This window comes from Hyalella azteca, unplaced genomic scaffold, assembly GCF_000764305.2.
Source record: "Hyalella azteca isolate HAZT.00-mixed unplaced genomic scaffold, Hazt_2.0.2 contig3531, whole genome shotgun sequence".
NCBI lineage: Eukaryota > Metazoa > Arthropoda > Malacostraca > Amphipoda > Hyalellidae > Hyalella > Hyalella azteca.
Window position 1 is genome coordinate 251,921 of NW_025933779.1, and position 14,594 is coordinate 266,514.

Sequence of the window (14,594 nt, forward strand, 5' to 3'; positions counted from 1 at the left end):
CAACGCAGCGTTGACACTTGACAGTAACATAACATCACCTCACCAGAATTACTTGCTATGATCCTGTGTAAACGGTTCATCCTTTTGAAAGCAACCGTAATTATTTCGTTAAACGATCGTCTTCTAATGTTTTTGAGTTTTATTTCATGATGAGAAAATGTTGAACCCGAACGTAATGCGTGCTACTGATGCCTCCAGAAAATACCTCTTCTGGTGTATCAACGAGCACATTGAGTTCCGAGTGCCGGTATGTTGTATCACTTTTATGTTGATTAAGCTACCCGTTTTTTTTATAATGATAAATAATGACTGGTATAAGTGAATAAAATGATGAATTGGGAAGAGAATATATTTGATTTCATCCAGTCCTTCTCAACATGGCATTAGGATGGCAATATTTGTCAACCAAATTAGCCTATCCTTGCCCTTGGACCTTTGACCTTTCCTGCCAGGCTGCCAGGCTGCCAGGGACACGTGTGCTTTACAATTGATTTTGCCAAAGCCCTATGAGTGGCTATGACCAACAGTGATGCACGCACCTGTGCAAACAATGCGGCTGTTGCTCATTAATGCTCAATGATTGACATAGTCACATAGATGCCTGTGCTTTACAATCAATGATCAACACAGATGCATTGCATGGCATGCATTTTATGATTGATGTGGCTGATGCCCACACTCAGGATGATGTATGTTTTTGGTGAATTTTCCCACGCATTTTCACTTTTTTTAAGCTATTGTTGTGCACAGTTGGCGCAATGTAATGAAAATTGATTATTTTCACGCACGTGTTCGGACTGTTCGCGCAATCCCGGCCATCTTTATTTTAGAATAAATTTTCTCCAAAGTCATATGGCAACACTGAACACCGTCTGTTTACATTTTGTATGTATAACAGCCGCAGTTTACGATTACCGTACGTTCCGTATCCGACAAGGCAGACAACCGGAAGAGTCAGAAATAACCCGGACATGTCTTACATTTTATTATTGTCAGTTCGACTCGCGTAGTCAATATACTCGCGTATATTGTCGACTAAAATAGTAGAACTATTTTAGCTTTCTAAAGTACGGCGCACGGCGCATTTTTTTACCAACGTAGTACGGCGCACCGTGCAGGTCGTTAAAATGACAAAATAAATTCCCACGCACCTGGCACATCTTCCTGACCATGGGCTGATGCTCATGCTTCACAAACAATGCTGCATGATTGACATGGATGCACTTATTTTACGACTGATGTGGCTAACGCTCATGATTTACAAACAATGCAGCATGATTGACATGGATGCATGCATTTAACGATTGGCCACATCAATCATAAAATGCATGCATCTGTGTCGAATGTCGATCATTGATTGTGTAAAGCACAAACATCTATGTTGATCATTGCTCAACAGCCGCATTAATTGCGCAAATGTGTGCATCATTGTCGGGCATCAACCAAATCAATTGTGAAGCACGCAAAATAGTTACTCATACCCATATGATCAACTCTTAACATTTAAATTAATGAATTCTCTGGGCATTAACCACATCTGTTTAAACAAGCTAATTTGCATCTAATATCTATTATAGGATTTTCTCATGATACAGCTGAACTACAAAACATTTTTTATTAAGATATGGGGAATTCTTGTAAAATTTTCCTTGCTGCAAAAATTCTAGTCAATTTGCTGGTGATACCAGTATGGAATTAGAGATGCGACGTAAAAAAAACACTCATGTTTTTTTTAATAAAAAACAAGTTTTTTTTAATAAAAAACATCAGCCTAAAAAAAACATGTTTTTTATTGTTTTTTTTAGAAAAACATAAATAAATGCAAATAAATCCATAATCACTTTACCTGAGGGCCACAGGAAAGGAAATGAAAAATTTGTTTATTTACCCTTTTAAGCTTTGAACTAGAAGTATTAGGCTTGATAAATTATAAATCACACATGAGATATGTTAAATAAGATTTAAAAACACATCATTTCAATGTATATTAAGGGTATAGATATATTGATCCCAAATAAATACACGAAAGAAAAAAAAAACAATAAAAAACAAAAAAAACACATAAAAAAAAACGTTTTTTTTACTAAAAAAAACACTCTGGAAAAAAAAAAAAACGTTTTTTTTGCATCTCTAGTATGGATAGAGAGAATTTATTCGTAGTGGGAAAATAGGAAGGTTTTTGCAAAACTTGGTGAGAAGGATTATCATCAAAATATGAAATTTAATTTCAAATTGGTACCTAGGTGTAAAGTTTATTTATTATATGCAACATGGTAGTTTATAGATTTTTAAATGTGAATTGAATGAATGTTTTATGTTCTATGAAAAATATGGGTTTAAATATGTTTTCCTTTTATGACCATACATACATTGTCCTTATCACTATTAACTGGATTTGGAATTACAGCATTCATAATAATGGGGTTCTAAAATTACTGTTATTATTTATTGGCCTTGGGCAACCCGGCAACACCAGGTTCACCTGCTTGTTAAATATAATTTACACTTGCCAAACTAGAAAGTACAGTTTAACGTAAAATTTAACTCTCCCACTCCTCCCAGTTTCTTGTGATTCCACCACTGAATATGAAATATTTTTTATTGTGTAAAATCCTGACACAATGAGTATCCTGGATATATGCTAAGCGTCATACAAACAAACAAGTTCAGAAACCTTGACTATTATGTATAAATTATACCTATACATGATTGAGTTTCAAAATGGTACCATCAACCGGGGCTACTTGGGATGATTTCGAACGTTTTTGATTCATAACTTCTTACTATGAAACATTTCATAAACAAGTTTAGCCTCATTTCAAAGCCCTTTGCAAGAGCTATCACATGGCTTCTCCAAAAAAATTCAATAAGCTATTCATGAGGTGCCAGAAGCAAAAAAAGTGTCCCAAGTAGCCCCGTTGAACGGGGCTACTCGGGACACTTGGAATAAAACTTCATTTTAAAACATTTGAAGCATGTAGAGTGTACTCATCCATTACTAACAGTACTCTGAAGTCCTTCCCTTTCATTGTAGATGATGTAGAGGTAGAATAAATGACATTTTCTGTGATTTTTACTTCTTTTTCATTTATCGATATGATATTACCATATACATTAATTACCTATTGTATTATTGATGCGATATTACCGTACCCATGAACATGCCATTGAGCATTTACAACAACCTTGTCCACTGCAAGTTTCATATCAGCAGCCTTATAGCATTTTTTCTGTATCTGTAAGCTTACAGGACGGCTAGTAATTTCACAAAATTTTATTTGGGTTAAGTGAATTTACTATAAAAAAAATTGTAAAAAACATACCTGAAACAGAAAGGAATGTTTTAGTGACAACCATCATATGTTTTGGAGAAATAAATCATAGTTCAAGTCAATTACTTTTTTTCTATGATGCCTGGTGCACAATTCTATATGTGACATTCTATGCACAAATTTGTGATGACCAATGATGCACTAATTTTTTGATAAGTGAAATTTTTTCACTGAGCAAGGTAAATGTAATCAATATTCTTTATTTTTAATCAATTTTTTCTCTTAACTGGAGCCTTTGCTAACTGAGGTTCTACTGTAAATGCGTTTTTGGGGATGTCCCGAATAGCCCCGGGGGGGTGTCCCGAGTAGCCCGCCATGCGGAAATGGCCGTCATTTTTTTTTAATTGAGGTACCAGTATGTAAATTCCACAAATAAAGTTTTCATGCTGATACTTGTCTGCCACTTTTTTCTAAGCAAAATTTTTTAATACGGCAAATATTTTTTTTTACTACAGACCTTAGCAGAAGTAACTTTTCAAAATATCGTTCTTCATCATTTTTTTCAGGAATTTTTCAAAGCTAGTAAATGTAGTATTTTTTAACTTCCTTTATACTACATAGGGTAGATAGGAAAAATGTTGACATTTACTCCACTATATTTAGTTTGGCAATATTTGAATTAGCTTTGCTACTAAAACGGTTTTACGCCGTTTTGGAGGACTGTCCCGAGTTACCCCGCTGGTCCCGATTAGCCCCGGTTGACGGTACTAAATTTAATGAAAAATGATTTTCATGTATTAAACTATTAATAGAACATTGCAAGTTTTTGCATTGTTAATATTATGCTAGCAATTCATAAATATAGTTTGTTTCCACATGTGAAGCCTCTTATTTAATTTACCTGCTCATGTGCCTGTAGTTGGCAAGTTGGGTAGGTATATCCTAAATAGCTCTTGGCCATATTGCCTTTCATTTAGTCAGCAGTGTTATGCACCCTCTCAACCAATGAACCTTTCATGATAAGGAAGTTGTCAAGTAGGTAAATGGCATAAACAGGCACTGACTGTCATTTGAAATTTCATTTTCCATTTGAATTTCTAACATAATAAGCTGTTTTCATAAGAAAATTCAATGCAGAAACTGCAAATTTATACAAATTAAAAATACATTTTAATGAGAAAATTGCATTTTCACCACAGGAACTGAAATCCATTGCATCCCTATTCAAAATCCCATTGAAATGGGCAGAAAAACCAAAGGAAGATGTGAGTAATTGTAATTTCTCTTCTAATCTAATTGTATTGAGCTATATGTGATAAATATTTTCTCAGCAAAAGGATACTGATTGTAGAATATATCTATATATAGGTATATACTCCTAAATTTTCTAGTTGGCATTCATATATCTGATGAGTTTTTGTTAGTGAGGAAAGATAACTAACCTGATTTACTGGCAAAGATCATGCATTAAAATGAAAATTTCCTTGCTCATTGTGCCATACATAATGCGACATCTAGTATGCTCCTAAATTGCAAGTAGGGGCATTTGAAAATAGTGGCCTTGATAGCAAAAAAAGTGTTTTCAATTTTTATCAGATGTGTTATCCAGAGCCAAGATATCACCTGAAATTTTCCATTCCTAGCTTGTTGAGAAGCAATGACAGTTAGAGCATCAAGGAAGGTTATAAGTCATTTGAATCCCAATGTTTCTCCTCAATTTTATCACAATCTTTAACTCTATGCTCTGTTGAAGTATAAGTGTAGGAGATTGGCCTTGGTGTCTTTATGACCCTTGTTTAAGTGTGTACTGCTGATTGATTGTATTTTTTTTTCAACAGCCATTTGTGATCTTAGAGATGGAAAGTGAGCAAGATGCCAAGAAACTGGTCTCCCGTTGCATGCTGGTGAAGGCTTGCTATGAGCTCTGGTCAGTTATTGCTGAATTTTTTTTCTGTCATAAAAGCTAGCTCACAACTGTGGTACAAAGTTCTGAAATGTGGGAGCTTATCTGTGTGGGAGCTTATCTGTGTTTCTTGACCAGGAATGAAGCATGAAGGAATGGATAATTGCTTTAATCTTGAACAACATTGTGAAAAGTGGTAGATTGAATTTGTAGATATTGCAAGGAATTAGTAATGAATGTCAGTACAGAAATGTAGGTACTTCTTGAAACACCTGGAGACAAAATCATGGAAAACCATGATGTAAAATGTGATTGTCGGAATTTAAAGTTTAAAAATATGAGACATGTTGTCTGAGTGGCAAATGACAGCAGTGAGTGTATGATCAACATTGTCATAAATAAGTTAAGTTATGTGCCAGGTATTTCTAAAGTTTTAGTGCTAGCCCTAAAACTTGACAAGCCTCAGGCAAGTCATCATTTGTATTGTAGCAGAAGCATTGTATAGGTAATAAAATTATAGTTATCATTTCAATCTAGACACATCATATAGGGATGAACTAGCTAATGATGCATGTAGGGTTATCAACCTAACACATACTTAGCATAATTAACATTACAAATAGGTAACCTATGAAACTATCAACTGTAAATAAAGATGTGCACGTGTGGGCAGCAGAATAACTAATAAGCCTCAGAAAACAAATATACGGAAGCATCCAAAACAAGGATAAGATATCTCCAATATCTGTCTGTGGGAATTACTGATATATTTGTTTTATGATGATCCTCATGACAGGGGCGATGGTTGCTCTTCAGAAGAAATGCACAACAACATCAGGCAGCAGCCACAAAGTTTGTACAAGCCCCACCTGGCAAGCCACAAGAGCTTCCGTGTCACAGTTGAAGGCTTCAACAAGTCCCTCAGGAGCTCTGATAAGCTTGCTAAGATTGAGGTGCTGTCTCAGTGATCCTCTTTATTGTTACCATCTGCTATTTTCCTAATGTTACTGTACACTTCATTGATCGTCATGTACGCTACTGTTAATTTTTTTGTTCAATTTTTGCAAAGGACCTGTGATTTTAATAATGTGACAGATAAACAATGTTAATTGTGTAATTATAGACTAGTTAGCTGATTTTTGTGATTTTTTTATAATTGATGTATCAATGTTCAGCAACCAAGTATGAAATTAAGTGTTATATGTGTGCCAAGTTTATAAATCCTGAAGTTTATTTTCTGTATTCCAGTCACTAAGTTATTTACCATTTGATGGCCCCGTGAACCTGACGAACCCTGACACGAGGCTTGATCTCATTGAGTACTATGGACTGAGCAACGTCGATGTCCCCGATCAGCCCTATAGGGTGAGTGATGTGGCCACGTCCTCATGTGGGTGGGGCCTTCTGCACAAACACTTGTACTAAGTTTTGTCATGACCAATTTTGTTTTAAATACCTACTTGAGCTGCTTCCTGGATTTCATGCATTTGTGCATTTATCTTACTACTGTTTAATTACTAAATGTGATTGTGAGGCGTGACTTGTCTTTTTATTACACAATCAGAATTGCTTGGTCCTTGAAAACAAATTTACACTTTTTCTGTTAAATGTTGTATTGATATTTTCTAAAGTATCCCAATTCCAATACCTTCTTGGAGAAGGTAACATGGATTGACCTGAAACGTCATAGCTTATATGATGGTGAGCTAGTGTTGCATCATGTTCATATTTAGAGATGGAACTTCTACAAATATATTTTCATTTGTTGTTTTGAATCTTGAACATTGAGTGACTAAATATCTTCACATGCACGCCTATTCTGAGTGCTTGGTTGTTGATTGATTTTATATGTCCATCCTCTATTGTAAGATCTTGTATTTGGAGCTGTAAGGTATAAATCCCCAGCTTCAGTATATGTTGGTCAGGCTTGCATTTTCTTGTCATGCAGGTGTTCTTGGGTCGGCTGCTGGGCAGAGGATGCCGGGAACTGATAGCGCAATACTCGCTGAAGCAACGCAGCTACATTGGCAGCACCAGCATGGACGCACAGCTTGCCTTCATCATGTGCAACATGGCGCAGCTCAGGCCTGGCGATCTTGTTCTCGACCCCTTCGTTGGCACCGGTCAGTTCAGTAGATTGGTAGTATTTTCTCCATTTTGGAACAAATTGGCACAGGCTTACCCTTGTATAGTGATCTGTGAGATAATCTTTGCTGAACAAATAATATACTCTATGCTATGAAGAAGAATTTGTGGTTGTTGCACAATGTGGAGACAATCTTGGGTTGCTCTGCCACTAAATATCACCATTCATAAAATTGAGCCTGCCATTTTATTACACTGTGATCTCCTGGGATGCCTTCTTTGATATCAATACTTACACCTCTTCTAATGGCAGGCTCGATACTAGTGTCAGCTGCCCACTACGGAGCGCACATCCTGGGCTCAGACATCGACTTCCTCACCCTACATGCCCGCACCAAGCCCACACGCGTCAAGCAGGTTGTGCATCACGCTCATGCCTTACTTTAGCTGCGCTCTGTGATGCATGACTGAGACTTGTGCCTCTTATACATATTGTACTATGAGCCTTACTTTAGCCTATCGTACTATCGTATCACGCTCATGCCTTACTTTAGCTGCACTCTGTGATGCATGACTGAGACTTATGCTTCTTATATTGTACTATGAGCCTCAAGATAAGCCTCCGTTCTCAGCCCTGTCCTGTCTAGCCTTATTTATCAAATTACCCAAGATAGTCTGACGCTTGATCATTGAGAGCTCTGTCAACATTCCATTCAATATCATAGGGTGTGAATTTTGAATGGTTTTTATTGTGACAATATTTAAACTCGTATAGATTTTATACGTTTTCACATATACACCCAAAAGCATGGAACATTTCTTAGGCAACATGGAAAAGCTTTTAAGAATCCAATAGATATGCAATCTTTTTAGTAATACTAACCTATCCATTTTGTATAAAATTATTTTTTAATTATAAAAGGAATTGAAGCCATGATATCCACATTTTCCCAAAATTACACAGTAACACATATTACACAAATTTTTGAATGTTTCTTTTTTACGATATTCCGTGCCAGCATTATGAGGAGTGGTTAAATATACGTATTTATAAATTTTTATTTCTAAACAGTGAATTCTCTTTTGGAACAGAAAGAGCGCAGCGCCCATGAGAGCATCTTGTCGAACCTCAGCCAGTACGGCCTGCAGGGCCGCTACCTCGACGTGGCCGTCGTGGACTGCGCCAGAACCTCCTGGCGGCGCGCCCCTGTGCTGGACGCCATCATCACCGACCGTCAGTGAGAGCAAGACTAGCCACCCTCTACTAGTGTCTAACATGCACTCTAGTGACATGAACTAGGGACGTGAACTAGTGACATGGTCCTCATCTAGTGTGTAACATGCACTCAAGTAACATGAACTAGGGACGTGATCCTTATCTAGTGTTTAACATGCACTCAAGTGACATGAACTAGGGACATGATCCTTATCTAGTGTCTAACATGCGCTCAAGTGACATGAACTAGTGACATGATCCTCATCTAGTGTCTAACATGCACTCAAGTGACATGAACTAGTGACGTGATCCTCATCTAGTGTCTAACATGCACTCAAGTGACATGAACTAGTGACATGATCCTCATCTAGTGTCTAACATGCACTCAAGTGACATGAACTAGTGACATGATCCTCATCTAGTGTCTGACATGCACTCAAGTGACATGAACTAGTGACATGATCGTCATCTAGTGTCTGACATGCACTCAAGTGACATGAACTAGTGACATGATTGTCATCTAGTGTCTAACATGCACGCAAGTGACATGACTAACGCCATGATCGTCATTCTGTCTTAAGCTAAGGGCCTTGTTTTCACATCCTTGACTTCCTTGAAAATTAAGTGCCTTGATCGTTAGTTTCTCAATCACAACACTGTATACTGAACAAAAATTACAACTAAAAATAACAATCTGTTCATTTTTTATGCTTGCAATTTCCCTGAAGCGATGAGTACGGTATTGTGTAATATAATCACCAATTTAAATTCAAAATTTTCAAGCAAAATTTATTCACCTATCAAATTCTATTCACCTATCAACCCACATTGTGTGGGTTGGAAGACCAACACTTTCCCAATTCAATCATCTTGACGCTTATGATATTTGTTTATTTATTGATGAATCAGCAACAAAAAAGGTAAAATTAGGCTCATTAAAATCCAATCAAATTTCCCCATCATGCTGATGTTTTCAAATGTAAAATTCAATTTATTGTTATCTTGAGTTTATTTTAGTTTTATTAGGAGAAAAATATTGAGGGCATATTTTATGATAAATCTGAAATTTGCCTGCTAGTAATTTGCATCATTAGTGGTTGCATTCAAATTTAAATTTAAATTGGCATTGTCAGCTCCTTACGGTATCCGAGAGGCGACGGAGAGAGTGGGACGCGAAATGTCAGCTGATGACCAGGAGCTGACGTCGCAACAGAAAAAGCAGCGGAGAAAACAACGCCTGCAGCACTATGAGACCGAGGGAGTAAAAGACGACTACAGTCATGAGATCCCTGTACCCAGCGTTGACGGCTGTGCCGAGATAACCAAAATTGAAAAGCAACCGGCCGGCAAGACTCGGGTAATAGAATTTTCTTTAATTTATTTCGTCTATTATGTCAGGCGTGCAATTTGTCTTCCTTTATTGCGAACAGGTTGTGATGCAAGCTACTTACCTAGTTTCCTTCTCAGAAATGACTCCTGGCTAGTTGTGTAGTTTTCCTCCTAATACAAAGCATCTGAATTAAAAAAAAATTATACATGTGCACATCATACTCTTTACCACGGTTTCCTGGCCTAAGAGGCAAGGAAGACTTGAAGAACACGCTCAAAATGTCTGTTATAACAACATACATTTCTTCTGGTGAACATATTGAATTCTAGTATTCCCCTTTGATAGCCAATATTGTTGATTTTATTCATTCTATTACATCGTTTCATCGTCACGTTTAGAAAAACTTTCATGACATAGAAGTAGCCAGTAATGAAACTGACGGCATTTTCAGTTCTATGTATAACTCACCACATTTTCAGCTGCATGCATAGGTAATTTATTACATTTTCAGCTACACGTATAACAGATTGAATCTTCAGTTACGTGGTGAGAAAAACGATGCGATTAATACCATGACCTCTATGATGTCTACATGACAATGGAAATCCGTGCAGACATCACCAGCCACGGAAGAGAGAGTTGCGGAGAACCGCAGCCGAGACTTCACGAAGCGTCAGGACAACAAGCGCTTGGATGGCTCCCCACATTACCCAGCCAAGGTCAACTACGGCATGGCGGACGTCTTCAAAGACCTCCTCAACTTCGCTGCATCCAACCTCGTAGTGGGAGGAAGGCTAGTCTACTGGATGCCCTTCATTAGGTACGCTTTAGTTCCCATTGCTCTTGTCTGTATCTCTTTAAACCTTATGTACAGGCTGTTCATAATTTACCTCTAAATAGTATAATTATTTTTCGCCCGTTGTCGAAAATATCAATAGGCAAGTGTAAGGAAATCAAATCCTAAAACGTTGTATTTTAATATGACTATTCTGATTGGTTGAAGCAGGATTTGTGATCTGATGTTTATCTCTATTCACACTGAATTTGTTCATTCGAAACTCTTCATTAATTATCATTAGTTAAATTATAATTAGTTTTAATATCGTTATATTTGGGTAATAATAAAATTTGAGTGTTTTTTTTTCATGTACCACTTTTCCATGCTCATTCAATTTTCGTCCGTGCAGAGATGAATACAATAGCGATGAGATACCAAGTCATCCCTGCCTGAGACTCGTGTACAATTCTGAGCAAGTTCTGAACTCGCATTCAACAAGGCGACTTTTAACATACGTCAAGACGAGAGCTGCCTTGGTAAGCTTTCTCGCTAATCGAGGCATTGATAATATTTATTGACTGCAATTTATAAATATTTGACCAGTAGTACTGGCAGTGCACTTATCACATTTAATTTTATTTCAAGCGAGAATTTGTTTCACTTGTATTTCCGGATGTGCAGGAACATGAAGTTGCAAATGCTAACGTACCAGAGTTCAGCATGGCCTTCAGAGAGAAATTTTTCATTGCGGCTAAAATGTCCCGCGAGGAACGCGTGGCCAGAAAGTGTCTGTACCCTCGCGACAAGAGAGGACAGGGGCTTGGCTACAGAGTAACGGGCTCCTCAAACGATCTTGAGGACAACGAATCTCCCACAAACAATTCTGATTTATCTACTGGGATCAATGGCTATTCTATGTCCGCAGAAAATTCCCCTGAGAAAGATTTAGTTGGAGGCGAAGACGTGTCTGGAAATGTGGATGTAGAAGTTTCTCATGATATTCCGGCCCAAAATAAGGAATCTGTTGCTGTTGATGCTCTTGAGTAATACACGTGTGACTGAATAATTTGTTTCATTCAATAATCTATGCAGTGACTTGGAGCATATGTCCATCACAGCTTTAACTACTGTCAACAATACCAGCATTTTGTGTACAGGATTCTCCCAAATATAGGATGTGTGAAGTCTTCATGGCAGATACGGTACCATTTACCTCTATTGAGTAGATATTTTGCTATTGATGCTGTGATGGAGTAATAATGATTGCGACGAGTTGTTATATCAACTGATTAATTTTAACGCAGTTTTCTTGTACTTTTTACTCTTTTCATTATGGAACATGACTTCGTTACTCCATTCATTGCGGTTTGTCCCCATGCTGTTCACGCATTTTAGAGTAAATTTGACTGTATTTGGGGATGCATAACATTATTTTCAAATTTCTGCTTTTGATATTCTACTGGGTGATAGAAGTTAGAATCATGACTGTTATCGTTCTATTATGAAAAGTTGGCTGCAGGCTCAGAGAACAAGAGCCAGTGCTTTATTTGTCTATGTAGCCAGCAAGTGATGCCCGAGATTAAGTATAAATTGAGCTGCAAGTATGCTACCCATGAAAATTAGAACCCAAGTAGGGAGATGAACGAGTCAAGTGACGCAAAAATTTATTGATTAACAATTTATTTAAATTCCGAAACGTTATGGGTATTTACCTCGCATTTTTTTTTTTTTTTTTGTAAAAGGTATTATTGGAAGTTAGTTAGTTTAGTGGCCAAATGTTTACTAGCGCTTCAGCTATTAAGCTATCTCGCACCGAAAGTCAAGATGAACATCACCATAGAGGTGGAAGGTCTCAATTATTCATCTCCCACAAGGGGCGGAAGGTCCCAGATGTCCAGCCCGCTGAAGCTGGCTCGAAAGAAGCAGCGTTAGCATCTCAAAGAGACGAAGTGACAAGGAGGGACAGGTGAAAAGCAACAGAAACTAAGACACTCGAACAAGAGGTCGCTTACACGTGACGTCGGCCGCCCGCACGAGAGAGACAGAGAAGGGAAATGTAAGGAATCCTACTTACTTAATAACTTAACCCCACAACTGAGATCTGCAGTCAGACACCTCGAGCTCAGCGGTGGGGCGCTCAGGAACAATCCCCCTATAGGAGCGCGAAATCCCATAGGACTTCTGACGCGCACAGACACACGTCAGAAGTCCCCCCTGAGGGGGTATTATTGGAAGTTTGGAATGCTCTGAATACTGGCATCGTCAGCTGTTATCACCCGGACCGAGAAACAACGTGGCGCGCTCTACTACTAACCCGCTGACATGCTTTCTTCCGTTGCACGCAGGGGTTATTTAAGCTTCTCCCAAGTCTCGTGCCATGAAAATTACGCGTTGATATTTAAGATTTATGTGATCAATGTCGAAACGATATTTAAAAATCAGATCCCCTGTCGCTTGACAAAGCTATTTAAATTGCACTTGCCGAGGATAGAAATTACAAGTTCCGATTAATTGGTTCGTAGCACTAAAACCTCGTGACGACAGCAACTTGGTGGGATGTCTGGGAGGTCGAACTTTGTCGGCTGCTCGGTTGTCAAGGACACATTAAATTTAAATGGACCCGCCTGCTGGACAAAAGGGACCCAGTAGATGCAGTGTACCTCTATTTTTCCAAGGCATTTGACAGTGTCCCACATGAGCGGCTGGTGCGTAAATTGAAGTCTTTGGGAATTGAGAGTAATGTACTCAAATGGATCAGAGATTTTCAGAGATTAACAACGTGTCAGTATTAATGGGTCCGTATCAGACTGGGCTTCAGTGCGCAGCGGCGTGCCACAAGGAAGCGTTTTCGGGCCTATTCTATTCGTTGCGTTTATAAACGATCTGCCAGAAGCAGGGTCTAGCGTTTGCTCGATGTATGCTGACGACACAAAAATTTATAATACAGTGAAGAATACGTCGCAAAAAGTACAGTTGCAAGGTGATCTTGACATGCTGGTTGACTGGGCTGATAAGGGGCAGCTGCGTTTTAACGCTGACAAATGTAAAGTTATCCACCATGGCAAGAATAATGAACAGCAAGATTACAGTATGAGAAGACAAGGTTGCAACGATAGAGTGATGATGTCAAAGTCGACAATGGAAAAGGATTTAGGAGTTAATATCGACAATGAGTTGAAATTTTCTAAGCATATTGAAGGTCAAGTTAATAAAGCTAATAAACGACTTGGACTGATCAGACGCTCTTTCGAGTTCCTAGTTGCAGAAGAAACGATGAAGCAGTTGTTTGTTGCTGTCGTGCGCCCAAACATAGAGTTTGGAAACGTCGTGTGGTCACCGAAATTGGAAAAGGACAAAAATTTAGTAGAGAGTGTTCAAAGACGCGCAACAAGGATAGTTCCAGGCTTGAGAGGCAAGTCCTATGAGGAAAGATTAAAGATTATGAAGCTTCCAAGCCTCATTTATCGACGTCTGCGTGGGGGACTCATTGAAGCATACAAGTATACTCATGGCTTATACAAGGTCCCAGAAGGAATACTAGAATTTGAAACAAGAACCAACACCAGGGGCCACGGCTATAAACTAACAAAACTGCGTTGTAACACATCCATGCCGGACCATGCGGGAGCGCAGCCGTGAGTAACAAAATTGACTCGTAAACAGGCCCTGGGCCCAACGCCAATCATCAGCATGCAATATCTACACATAGCCTCAGATCAATGAGCTGTGAGTAACTCCGGCTAACAGTATATCCGCTCTGCACAACACAGCCACTGCTTCACAGCGCCGGAGCCCAACTGGCCGGAGCGCAACAGGCCCTACCGCAACAGGCGGCGCAGGTTAGGTTAGGTTACGTTAGGAGTAGCTGTTGCGGTAGGGCCTGCTGCGCTCCGGCCAGTTGTGCTCCGGCCTGTATTTGTTACTAGAATTTGAAACAAGAATCAACACCAGGGGCCACGGCTATAAGCTAAAAAAATTGCGCTGCAACTTCTCCACGCGATAAAATTTTT

General features: G+C 38.6%; 1 protein-coding gene across 1 annotated transcript; it reads left to right on the forward strand.

Moving 5' to 3' along the window:
• The first annotated feature begins 4 nt into the window (after window positions 1–4).
• On the forward strand, window positions 5–11,647 carry LOC108672691 (tRNA (guanine(10)-N2)-methyltransferase homolog). Its single transcript, XM_018160399.2, has 12 exons — window positions 5–247; window positions 4,472–4,537; window positions 5,111–5,199; window positions 5,972–6,128; window positions 6,424–6,540; window positions 7,124–7,298; window positions 7,574–7,677; window positions 8,353–8,494; window positions 9,610–9,833; window positions 10,421–10,626; window positions 10,994–11,120; window positions 11,266–11,647. The coding sequence occupies exons 1-12, from the start codon at window positions 158–160 to the stop codon at window positions 11,629–11,631; spliced, it is 1,863 nt and encodes a 620-aa protein (XP_018015888.1). The 5' UTR covers window positions 5–157; the 3' UTR covers window positions 11,632–11,647.
• Window positions 11,648–14,594: the final 2,947 nt, after the last annotated feature.

Excerpts from the sequence above, each read along its gene's own strand:
- LOC108672691 (XM_018160399.2), top strand. The coding sequence starts at position 158 with ATGTTGAACCCGAACGTAATGCGTGCTACTGATGCCTCCAGAAAATAC. Across the intron at positions 6,541-7,123 it reads TCCCCGATCAGCCCTATAGG|GTGTTCTTGGGTCGGCTGCT; the intron begins GTGAGTGATGTG and ends CTTGTCATGCAG. Across the intron at positions 11,121-11,265 it reads TCAAGACGAGAGCTGCCTTG|GAACATGAAGTTGCAAATGC; the intron begins GTAAGCTTTCTC and ends CCGGATGTGCAG.